Source organism: Lactuca sativa, chromosome 7 (assembly GCF_002870075.4).
Source record: "Lactuca sativa cultivar Salinas chromosome 7, Lsat_Salinas_v11, whole genome shotgun sequence".
NCBI lineage: Eukaryota > Viridiplantae > Streptophyta > Magnoliopsida > Asterales > Asteraceae > Lactuca > Lactuca sativa.
The window spans coordinates 21,948,360-21,961,270 of NC_056629.2; the positions used below are offsets into that span (position 1 = coordinate 21,948,360).

Sequence of the window (12,911 nt, forward strand, 5' to 3'; positions counted from 1 at the left end):
TACCTATTTTTAGGCAATATTTAAGTACATTTTTATTAATAAGTTGGTAATTTGTTTAGAATAATGGTACTTATGAGCTTAAATGTTATTTGCAGCCAAAAAGAAGACATTTTGAAGAAAAGGGACTAAAAGCGTTAAAGAAAGAAACTTTGGGAATTAAAAGATTAAAAGAGAAGAAAATCTGGAAAAAGCGTTCTCACGTCGTGGGAACTTGAAGATTCACGACGTGAGAGTTGGTTCTGGAAGATATGTACGCGGGTGAAGGAATCCTTGACGGGCACGGTTATCTGAAACTCACGACGTGAATATCTTATTATTCACGACGTGAATTTGTGAAAATCAGCAACTATATAAATCCTTGACCATTACAAATAGAGGGACTTTTTTTGGCAAGAAAGAGGAGTTCCAGAAGGCGATTTTGAGCAGAGAAAAGTTCTGGGAAGAGGCTTTCAACACCAAAAGAGTGAAGGTCCATAATTTAGATTATTTAATCGTTAATTAGGAACATGTTTTATTACACTTTGATTTGTGTTAGTGTGTTAGTTGCTATGATGAGCAGCTGAATCTAGCTACTCTTGTTTAGCTAGATGAAGCTTCAAACTTATGAATAGCTTAATTTTTATGGATTTATTTAGTTGGTAAAATTGCTTGTGTTTGATTTGTATTACCTAGCATGCTTGTGTTTGTTTCTCTAATTGCTTAATTGCATGTTCTGTGTAGCTTAGTGACCATTAACTACATGAACTTGTTTACCTAATGATTTAGTGAACATTGAATTGTTAGAGCTAGGATTGACCAATATTAGTTAGTAATTAGAATAAATAAACTTAGCTGTGTTAGAGAACGTGGATTGTGACTATAATTGCGTTTATATAACAAATCTTACATAGCATATTTATATTCATAATTAGTTATGTGTTTAATTGTGTGTGAACATACATAGTTTGACATGAATTAGTTAATTATTGGTAAAGTTAGAACTAAATTACTAATACAATTAAAACCAACTAGATAACCCATAATCATTAGCTAGCCATAAGGAAGAAGTGGATTCAAACTAGACAATAGTGTGTTTTTACTTATTGAATTTGATTTAAGTTCATCTGATCTTGTAAAATAAGATAAAACCACCCTTTAAACTTGTTAATAATTAGGTTAATTTAATAGTAAGTAGATTAATTAGTAGCACTGTTCCCTGTGATCGACACCCGACTTACCCAAGCTATACTGTAATCCGACTAGGTACACTGCCTATAAGTGCATAGTTAGTTTAAGTTTCTTAGCTTATAAATATTAAAATTAGTTGGTACTTTTGTGCACATCACCTCACGAAACCCTGGTCGTCGTTTCTATGCATGCCCTAAAATGGTAAGAAAACTCATATTAGGTTATGATATTTCGGTAGTTATGCAATAACTCTTCTATTTTAATGTATTCTTGTAGGGATCCAGATGTGGATTTTTGGGGTGGGTCAATCCCCCTATGTGTCAAAGATCAACTGATATCATACCAGGACTGTTGAGAACAATGAATAGGTATGAGGTTGAAGTGGGCCAGCTGAAGATGTGTTTGCTTGCCTCGTGGGTCTTATTTCTGCTGTTTGTGCTGTTTTGGAATTAGGAATTAGAGTTTAGGGCTTTTTGTTGGTAATAACCACTTAAAAATGTTGTCTTTTGGTGCTAGAAGGTTTAATTGTGGTTTATATATGCTGTAAGTGTTGTCTTTTGGATCATTGGATATGTAGTGCTATTATGACAATGGGAAGTGTAATGGTTTTATCTTTTTATGAATATGAAATTATAAAGGTTTGATCTTGACATGATATGCAAGTGTAATGGTTTTTCTCTACGCTTGAATATGCAATTGTAATGGTTTTACATGCATATATTAAGTGCATTGCCATAACATCTTCATGCTTTGACAATACAAAATAAACCAATAACAAAATACATTACCAAAAGGGCACCGTAACAGATTAATGCCAAAACACAATGATTAGCAACAAAGGGCATTAAAGTACATTACCAAAAAATTGGAGTACATTGTTCCATAAAAGGGCATCAAACTATATTATCAAAATGGAACCAAAAAAAGGCATCAAAGTACCAACTAAAGTGCATTAGCAAGTCTTCACAAGCATAAAAAACTTAAGTACTTAAACATCAATTCCCATCTTTGGCCTTGCAGGTCCTGACATTGTAACCCTTTTGCTTACACTTACTACATGTCACAGTCAAAAACTTCCTACTCAGTGATTGAGTTTCATTATCATTTTGACTTTGACTGTTTGCTTGCCTCTTACGTTGCTGGATTTTAATCCTTTCCTCTGCTATAATCCTCCTTTTCTTTTTTGGCCTGCCTAGTGCTGTGTTGTGTGGTGGAGGCACAAGAGTTGTTGGGCAGTCACTCTTAGGCCACATGGCTCTACCTTTGATAGGATCCACCTTGAAGGAGTACATCTCTTTCCATGTATCAAGCCAATACACCTTATGCACATAGGTTTATAGTTCCCCCACCTTTTCATTATTATCTGCCATTTCATTTAGGCTTGCAATTGCATGCTTGCAAGGAATTCCAGTAAGCTCCCACTTTCTACAACTACACTCCCTTTTCTCCATGTCCACCACATGTTGAATATTCCATGGACCTTTAACCTGATACTTTTGTCCCCCATTCCATCGTGCATGATACTTACTAGCAAGTGTTGTGTTTGCTTCCAAAATCCTAGTACCAGTTGGAGTTAGTAGACCTTGACACTTGTTTAACACCTTCATCACATTGCATACTCTCTTCATAAGGTACTCTCTGATAAACTCCAAATAGTTGATAATGGGTTTGTCTCTCCCTTTAACAAGTTTGCTATTGAACACTTCACAAAGGTTATTTAATAACATGTCTGAAATTGCCCTTCCTAGTAGTTCATTAAGAAAATAACAGTTAGTGTATGTCTATACTATAATAAAAAATAAGACAACAAATTGAGAAAATACCTGAAAAATGACTTCTAGCCCAATGATGTGGAGGGATTTTCAAGAGCCACTGATATGCTTCTATGTCATAATTCCTTAGCTCTACCATTACAGCTTCAAACTCTGGTATGGTGGTGGCTGTAGCACACCTCCAAAAATACTCCTTGTCTGGTATATGTGTCTAATACAAAACTTGTGCGCTGCATTAGGAAACAATTGTTCTATGGCTGGTAGAAGACCCTGTTTTCACCAAAACAAAATAAGTAATTAGCATTAGTCTGTAATGAAACCTAGTATGCAATATTAAATGTAATTATAGTACCTTTTGTCTATCACTAATAAATGTGAAGTTGGAATTTGAATACAAGTCAAGATCTTCTGCAAGACACTGAAGAAACCATTTCCAACTTGAAGTGTTTTCACTTTCAACAACAGCATATGCCAATGGGTAGGTTCCATTGTTGGAATCAACACCAACTGCACTTAGTATTTGACCTGGGAAAGGTCCCTTCATGAAGGCTCCATCTAACCCTAAAAATTCTCTCAAACCTGCCTTAAATCCTTTCTTTAAAGGACCTAAACACACGTATATCCTTTTGAATTGCCTGGTTGGGGATGAAACCACAGGTTCAGAAACCACATCAATCTTTACAGTTGTACCTTCATTTGTCTTTTGTAGCTCTAGTACATACTCTCTCAAAGCTGCATATTGCTTTACGTAATCTCCTGCAACATTTTTGGTGGCTAATGTTTTTTCCCTTAATGATGTCTCTTCTGAAATACTAACTCTATATGTTGATTGGAGTTGCTCTTGTAGGGCATGCACAGGCTGGCTAGGATTAGCTTCAATCTGACCCATAATATGTTTGGAAAGAAATGTTGTTGTGCAAGATCTGATTTTTCGTGTTTGGAGGCAGATGTGTTTCTGATTATAGGTCTTAATAAACCAATAGTCATATTCACTTGACCTAGATGCATGAAGTTTCCATGTGTATTTAACTTTATCTGAGTTTACATCTTTACCCTTTACCTTTTTCCCAAAGGTAGGTCCACCTACCCCACTTGCATTTACAACTACAGTTCCATCACAAACAACTGTTAATCTACTCTTGTCATTTTTTGTGAATGAGATATTCCTCCTTATCTCTAAAGCATGCAGGTCGACTTTATATTTCAATTCTTTCTTGGCTTTATATTTCTAACCAATATGAAAAGCTACCTTGTGCACCTCACCAGCAGAACATAATGTTTGTTTCCCCAACTCTTTGATCATTTCTCTTCTTTTCCTGTTGTCCCCTGAGTCATCACTTAGTGAATCCCACTCGTCGTTATCAATTACCTCCACATCCTCTTCTTCATCACTATCTTCATTTCTTTGACCACCCAAACTTTGACATCCATTAAACTCTGCTTTTGTATTAATATAGATTGAAATCCTCCATGTCAACTTTAACATCTTCAATTATGTTGTCCTCATCAATCATAAAGTCACTATCTTCATCTTCATTGTTTTGATTCTCAAACTTACTGTCATCAGGCTCCTCTTGTCTCTACTCATCATTGAAAGGAATATTATCTTGGCCTTCAAACCCATTAAATGGGATGCTATCTTGGTCTTCAAACCCTTCAAAAGTTTGAAAGTTTCTCATTAACTCATCATCTATGTTGATGTTAGTTGAAAATTCATTGACTCCTTGAGGATCATTATCCATGACAACTCTATACCCCTCATCTGCAAATCCTTCTACACCCTCACCATTGGATTTGTTCATTTCAAGTTCTTTATTCACATCAATCTCTTTGTTTAACTCTTTTTTTGCATCAACTACAACAAATTCAAGATGCACAAATTCAGGATGCATTGGCTCAACATCCTTACCTTTATCAACTTCACCATTTGCCATTGTTTTTTCACCACCTTCCCAATCCAAGTTAAGCTTTCTACTACAAGACGATGCCCCTTTTCTATGTTTCCAACCTTTAGACCTATTAAATTCAGGTGTTGCTGATTTGTATAAGGTTAATGCTAACCCTAAATCACCCTCACCAACATCAATTTGGATTGGAGATACCACTTCATGAGCAACTACAGGTGATGAGGGCCTAAGAGGATCCTGATTGTCCATGTCTTCTATTATAATTTATAACCTTTCTTGGACCAGTTGGGGACATAAAATATGTAAGCAAGTTCGTTTGACCATGCTCTGTGTACACTTTAATCATTTTGTTATGGGTAACATACCGTGAGAGATTACGCACATCATCATCGTTACCTAATGCTCGCGAGTCTAAAGTCAAATCCTTCATTAGGCAAACGGAAATGGTAATACATGATTCCAGTACCATCATACCCTAATTCTCTCATCATCAAGTCTAGTTCATGAACAGAAAATTCATCAATGTCGACAACATCAAAGTACCTTACTTGGCCATTAATATACTTGATATTTGGAAACTTTGTGAAACTCCCTCCGTGATGAAGTTCAATAGAGAATATGTTGGGGTAACCATCTTCAAAACAGAAATAGACGATTGTTAGAGTTTTTCAAATTTTGAAGCTTGATCATCAAATACAGAGTTTTTCTAAGTTTCTTCAAAGTTTGAATATTACCATAAACTTCTTGAACGTTAACATTCTCTCCAACATTTCTAAGTCCCCACATTTTCAAAAGCATGAACACAAGCCAATTCTCAGACAATCGTTAGGGTTTTTGCGTCTGGCTAATTGAGGTATGAGTAGAAGACGAAGGAGTGAAGTACAGTATGCAATCTTATTAATTGAAGTTGCGGCAACGGAGGCTAGGACCTAAAATGACCAAAATACCCTCACATAGAGGGCACGTGATGGCATTAACGGCTCCAAACACACGGATAATGACGGAATTGACCAAAAACTCATGAAAACCTTGATTTTGGACCTTTGGTGCAAGTTGGAAACTTTTTGGACCCCATCCATATGTTTTGGCAAACCACAAGGACCAAATTTGCAGTTTTGTCTTTTAAAACTTATGAAGAATTTTATCTAGATGTTTATTTTTCAGATCAAATATACTAACTTTCATTCGTTAACTTAAAAAAAATGTATTATCATTGAGCTTGTCTATGTTTCGTGAAACGTATTTTTTTAAATTTTTGTGCTTAATTTTATGTATGTTTCGTACATATGACTCGGGTCGCATATAATATGTTTTTGATTATTTAAGCTTTTGTTCGTTACTTTAAAAAAATCATACTTACTTATTTTTATACACACTTCGATATAAATTTGAGGTTTTTTTATTATTATTTTTTAATCTTTCAATGATTTTTTTGTACGTGTTAGTCCTTATTTTATGTATGAGTTTGTTCACATATAATGGATAAAAATGTAATTATAAGCATTGAATTTTTTAAGTTGAGTTTTGATGGTTGTACCTATAAAAGTTACGTTTTGACTTAAAAAAACAAGAACAAAAGAAACACATACATAAAAATAAGCACGAAACATAAAAGAAAATATCTCGAAATGTAGATGAACTCGAATCAATATTGTTACGTTAAAAACACGTAAAACAGAAGTTACGTCGAAACGTAAACAAACTCGAATATAATACATTTTTAAAAACTAACGAACGAAAGTTAATATATATGACCCAAATAATACGTAGAAATTTACATAAAATTAAACACAAAAATGTAAAAAAAATGCCGAAACGTAGACAAACTCGAATATAATACGTTTTTTAAAATTAAGAATGAAAAATTATTATATGTGACACGTCTCATATGTAGGAAACGTATATAAACTTAAACACAAAAACGAAAAAAGTTAGGTCAAAATGTAGACAAACTCAAATTTAAATCGACAACTTTATAAAAAAAACCATATAATTTAAAAAAATAAAATAACAAAAGAAAGTTCAAAACTAAAATTGAAATGTTGACCACCTTGAATTATATCAACAACTATATAAAAATAAACACGTAAAAATACTTTTTTTGTTAGCAGACGAAAATTATTAATAAAAATCAAATTATATGTAATACAGGGTTAAACACGAAAATTTTAGAAATAAATGAGTGAATATAATATTTTTCAAAGTTCAAAGTGATATTTTAAAAAGTAAAATAGTGAGAAAAACACAAACTAATAAACATAAAATATAAAAAAAATTACATAAATGGTCCATATGGTTTATCAGTAGTCACAAACTCAATTCCTGTTGATTGAAATACCAAAATACTCTCCCACTAATAGATGAACAATAATGGAGTCAGCAAAAAGAACTATTCATGCAGGTTTTGAAAACCGCTTGATGATATTCATCAAAAAAAAATTAACAATGACTAAATTTATGAAAACCACAGGGAGGATATTCATTAAAAAAAAATTAACAAGGACTAAATTTATGACTTTTGGTAATCATAAGGATTATTTTTATAATTTTGTTTAAAAATAAATTTTAAAGGAATACATCCACAAAAATAGTATATATATATTTTTAGTAGAAAATTCAGCGGAACCTACATTTAATTAGTCGCTGTCATCTCACACCAAGCCTCTCAAATAATGGCTCTAAGCTTCGATGATGATAATTCACTGTTCAACTTCGTCGTGAAAGAGGGAAATGGTGTCAAAGGTCTGGTGGAGTACTCCGGACTCACGGAGGTGCCACCTCGGTTCATCCAACCTCCCTACGAGCGATTCGACAAGCAGCAAGCAACCCAATCATCTGAAAACATGATCATTGATCTATCGGAACTGGATGGTCCTAACCATGATCAAGTGGTCAAGGCCTTAGCCCATGCTGCTGAAACTCTAGGTTTCTTTCAGGTGGTAAACCATGGTGTGCCTTTGGAGCTTCTAGACTCGCTTAAAACTGCAACGCACCAGTTTTTTGATCAACCAGCTGAAAAGAAGGCGACATATCTCAAGGAGGTGAGTAACAATCCGATGGTCATGTATGCAACGAGCTTTGTTCCTGAGAAAGAGAAGGTTTGGATGTGGAGAGACTTTTTTAAGATGACATACACCAATGATGCTGATGCCTTTGAGTTTTGGCCTAATGAATGCAAGTAAGAAGATTAAATTAGTCAAAAAAATTCAAGAAAACTCTGATGATCGATGATTATTATGTATATACTTTTGTAATTTTGTAGGGAAGTGGTGCTGGAGTACATAAAGACATCAACGGAGATGGTGAAAAAACTATTACAAGCACTAATTGGAAATCCTGGAGTGAAACTAAACGATTCAGGACTTGATCCATTTATAGGTTCAAAGTCGGTGCACATGATCTTCTACCCGACATGTCCAAACCCCGAGTTAACTATAGGAGTTAAGAAGCACTCCGATATGGGCACTCTAACAATGCTTCTACAAGATGACGTTGGTGGATTATACGTGAAAAAAGCAGGTGAAAACTTATCATCTGGAAACGAGGAGTGGGTCGAGGTTCCACCCACCTCTGGTGCTCTCGTCATCAACGTTGGGGATGTGTTACAGGTTAATTTCATGCTATTTTACTACTAAATTTCCTCCTTAAATGCATAATAATAACTTAGATTTGGTGTTTTCATGTGTTAGATTTTAAGCAATGGAAAATACAAAAGTGCAGAACACATAGTGCGAACCACAAGCACTGCATCAAGAGTGTCGATTCCTATATTCAATGCTCCGGTTCCTGTTGCAAAAATAGGACCATTTCCGGAGCTGGTGGCTCGTGATGGGGTCGCTAGATACAAGGAGGTCACATACAAAGAGTACACGAACAACATCATGCAGAAACCCCATGGAGGAAAGATGGCTCTTCAATTCGCGTCTGTTTAAGCTTTTATTCTCCATTTTAATTAGTGGATTTATTGTTTGTAATAAAAGAGGAGTGGTGTACTCAATTCACTTGCTGTGGTTTGCTATTTGTTTACCAAAATATAAAAGTAATTTTGTCAAACTTTTATACCAAGAATAGAAAGCAGGTGACCCAACAACCTAAAATACGATTTCTTTTGGAAATTAAATGGATCAAATGTGTGCTACTGATTTTTAAGGTGCTCAAATAAGCGACCAAATTGGGTTTAAGGGACTGTGGAAACAAAGGGAAAACAGAGAAAAATTAAACAGTGGAATAAGAAGCTGAACTGAAATAAAGTTATTCTACCCCAAAATAAAAAAAAAAAAAAATTACATTAACCAGGGGAGGAAAATAACTGTTACTTTTCTACTTCAAAAACAGCCTAATAGAACTTGTATTCAAAGCAAAATAATAATAATAATAATAAAATAATTCATTCTTCAAATCAAGGCAAACATGGGCCAAGGAATGGGTGGTTCAGTGGTCACCCCCTTTTTGTCGGATCCGTAAAGGGTGGGAGATTTCAAGATAACCTTTTTTAAGGGGAGGTGATATTGCCACGACTATTTTTTATTCACCAGATTGGATCTCCATATCGATTCATAAGGCTGCAACAATCATCGCTAACGACCCTCTGTTTGTGTTTGCAGATGCCGTCGATCGGCTATTCTAGGGCTAGCTGTTACACCTCCTTGGGTTTATTCGTCATCTCATCTCAGGCTATTGTATATCTATCTGCAATTAAACTAAGTTTTTTGTGGAATTGTATGTAAATTTCATAATTTGTATGTAAATAGTGAATGTAGAGCAGTAGATATCGAGATTTATATGGCGAATTTTGTTGATGTTTGAAGTTTATTGTTTAGAAATCAGTCCCCCTTCGTAATTTACTGGAATGAGGTACAGACTTGATGTCTAATGCTTTGATTGTTTAAATTTATGAAGATTAAGTTTGATTTTGGTCATATATTTTTTGTGGATTTTGAGATTGAAACTGAAGTTAGAAGTGAGACCTAAGTGAGTGAGGAAGATGTGCCAAGTACAATGGTTTCAGCTGAGAACGATCGTTACGTTTATCTCTGCCATACATTGGGACCTGATACTTCAATGCTCTTTATTGTATTTTTGATTTAATGCAATTTGCAACAGGTTCGCAGGCACGATGGTTCCAAGAAGAGAGAAAGCGGTGTTGCTCACATTTTGCACGTGTATTAGCCTCGCAAGTATGGCTCTGGTGCTTGCTTATGATCACAATTCCAATTCCAGATGTTGACAACAATCTGTTGGTGCAAGTCTCTCTTCCCCTCTTAATTGCTATCTTCCTTTTTGTGTACAAACGATCTAAAATGGGGAATTGGAACGGTATGGCTTATTACTAGAAATGCAATAGAAAAAGAGCTTATTTAGGTGAAAATGATGGTTGCATTCTGTTGGAGATTGTGGTTCAAGGGGATCTCCAACACAGTGAGATGAGGAATTAGTTCATTTGGTGTAATGGTTTATCAAAAATGAACGTTTGCCTTTGAATAAATTAATTGCATTCTAAAGATACATCATGAAGGGCACAACTGTCAATTTACTTTAAAACTCCGTGGATGTATAAAAAGATGTTGTGGACTTATCAGCTCCCTTTTTTAAGAGCACCCGTTATGGATCTTAATAGCCGTGTTATTGCCGACGTGGAGACCAAAAAAATACGGTTATAACGGGTGAACATTGCATCCCTTCTTGTTATATCCGGTTAAGAGCACATCTCGTTGCCCTTACCACGGGAAGAAACAAGGCAAAATTTGAACATTGGACTATGTTGACCGTTTTTGAACGGCCATATTCTTAAAATAAATAAATAAAAATAAAATATTACTATTTTTTTTACATATAAATACATTACACTCGTACATTTTTTATACTTTTACATTCTTTCTCTCTCTATTTTATACATCTAACCAAAACACAAACACATAAAAATAGATCAAAATCCAAACACTCCTCCACCAAACCAAAACCCAAATACACAACCAAACACATCTTATATTAGGTTTGCCCATTACGAGAACTACTTTAGCCTTCTATCGTTTCAAGCTTCACCACAAATCCCATACCAAAGAGTCTCTTTCAATCCCGTATCACCATCACTGCAATTTCCTAACTCACCTTATTTTCAACAAAATCTTTTCGGCTAAAATTCAAGTTTACAACAAAATCTTTTTCCCATTCAACCTCAAACACAACCACCACCTCTAACACAACCATCGGTTGAAACGCAAGCGGGAGGTAGTAAGAGAGGGAAAGGGAAGGAAGAGGGAAAGGGAAAGCTATAGCGGTTGACATCGAAAATTAAGAAGCTCCACATTGGTGGACACCAGATGAAGAAAATGCTTTGGCACAAGTGTGGTGTGGTACTTCAAAAGACGAATGTTGCGGAGGGATGAAGAAAGGTGCTTATTGGGAGGTGGTGCTCAAAAAATTATGCACTATATTGAAGAAAAAATTGTATCGCAATACGGACATGCTTAGTAGCAAATACACTCAAATTAGCAGTCGGTGCACAAAATTCAATTGTATTTACCACCGGCTTGAGGCGCAACAACAAAGCGGAACCAACGACTTTGATTTGTTCAAAGCTACAAAAGAACAATATCGGGTCGAGCTGGGACATGTGTTCAAGTTCGAGAATGCGTGGGAGTTGGTGTGATTTGATCCAAGGTGGAATAAACCTCATACATCGCCGGAAGTTCAATCAAAGAGATCTCGAAGTTCGAGCTCGGTGGATGTGTCGGATGCACGGATTCACATCGACCTAAACGCCAACACCAATGAGATCCTGGATGATATCGAGGAGATCAACCCAGCACGACGACCACCCGGGCGCGGGCAAAGTGAGGCACGCTGCAAGGCATGCAGAGGAGGTAGAGGGAAAAACAAAAGATGCGGCGGAAATGAAAGAGAAATTCGATTAGCACAATTTATTATAAAAAGAAAAAAAAATGAGTTGAAACGTCGCCACTTGGAGTTCCTAGACGGGCAAAAAGAGAAAGAACTAATAACACAACAGTTATCAATTCCTCCGACTAGCGATGAGCAGTGACGGACCGTCTAAGGGGCCAGGTGAGGCCATGGCCCCCTGGTTTTTTGGCTTAATAGTAACAACATATATATATATATATATATATATATATATATATATATATATATATATATATATATATATATATATATATATAATCATTAATCAATTTTACAAGTAACCAAAGCACCGTTTTCTCAGGAACCGTTTTGAAAAATCATTTAAACTAATCTTATTTCAAAAGGAAACTAACTATTTACTATATCACTAATTAAATCTATAAAATGACCAAAAAGCCGATCTAATTTACAATCAATTTTAAAGAACAAATAAATAACTAAACATTTGTCGTCTGCGTAAGAAAAAAATTGTCAAAATTGCGTCAAAAATTGCGGCACAACATTCTTGAAAGATATCACCGTCACCGGAAAGGTTTGCAACTCACCGGAGTTAAGCTTGTACTTATTTCATAGACTGCAAAAATGCAACTCACCGCCAGAAAACATAACTCTATCGGACTTTTTGCTCTTCTCCTCTCTTGCAAAATTTCTTACTGTCTCTCCCCTCCTTGGACCCATGCAGTGTTCTGCGTTGCCTCGTGCTCTTTCTCTATTTCTCATCTCTGTTAGAGTCACGTATGCTCTTTCTCATGCTTTCATAAATTGATAAGCCATAACCCATTTGGTGTTGCTACCGATAAAGAAAGAGGGAAGGCAAAGACTAAAAGAAGTCTACTCTAGAGGTAGCTGTAAGTTTCTGTAGTAAAAGTACGATAACATTGGATAAAAAAGAAAATAAATATTATGATTTATTAAACAATATTTTAGCTTTTAATTTTCTATAAATATCAATAGAATTTATATTGATTCAAATGAACAGGTTTTTATGTAAATGTATATACATATATACTGTGAAATTCAAAATTATAATGTATAATCTTTAAATAAATATTAACTAATTAATTATGATCATAAGTATGAAAAAAAACTTGTTTATAAACTTTGGTTTCGGCCCCCTAACTTGTAGTGTTTGGGTTCTGCCCCT

At 35.1% G+C, this 12,911-nt stretch overlaps 2 protein-coding genes across 2 annotated transcripts; one reads left to right on the top strand and one right to left on the bottom strand.

The window, feature by feature from the left end:
* Nucleotides 1–2,501: 2,501 nt before the first annotated feature.
* LOC128127206 (uncharacterized) lies at nucleotides 2,502–4,425 on the bottom strand. The gene is made up of 5 exons (XM_052765633.1): nucleotides 4,173–4,425; nucleotides 3,292–4,043; nucleotides 3,158–3,209; nucleotides 2,991–3,107; nucleotides 2,502–2,911 (listed from the first exon to the last, which is right to left on the bottom strand). The coding sequence occupies exons 1-5, from the start codon at nucleotides 4,423–4,425 to the stop codon at nucleotides 2,502–2,504; spliced, it is 1,584 nt and encodes a 527-aa protein (XP_052621593.1).
* A 3,037-nt stretch (nucleotides 4,426–7,462) lies between these two features.
* On the top strand, nucleotides 7,463–8,899 carry LOC111891065 (scopoletin 8-hydroxylase). The gene is made up of 3 exons (XM_023887153.2): nucleotides 7,463–8,024; nucleotides 8,109–8,454; nucleotides 8,536–8,899. The coding sequence occupies exons 1-3, from the start codon at nucleotides 7,519–7,521 to the stop codon at nucleotides 8,776–8,778; spliced, it is 1,095 nt and encodes a 364-aa protein (XP_023742921.2). The 5' UTR covers nucleotides 7,463–7,518; the 3' UTR covers nucleotides 8,779–8,899.
* The last annotated feature ends 4,012 nt before the right edge of the window (nucleotides 8,900–12,911 follow it).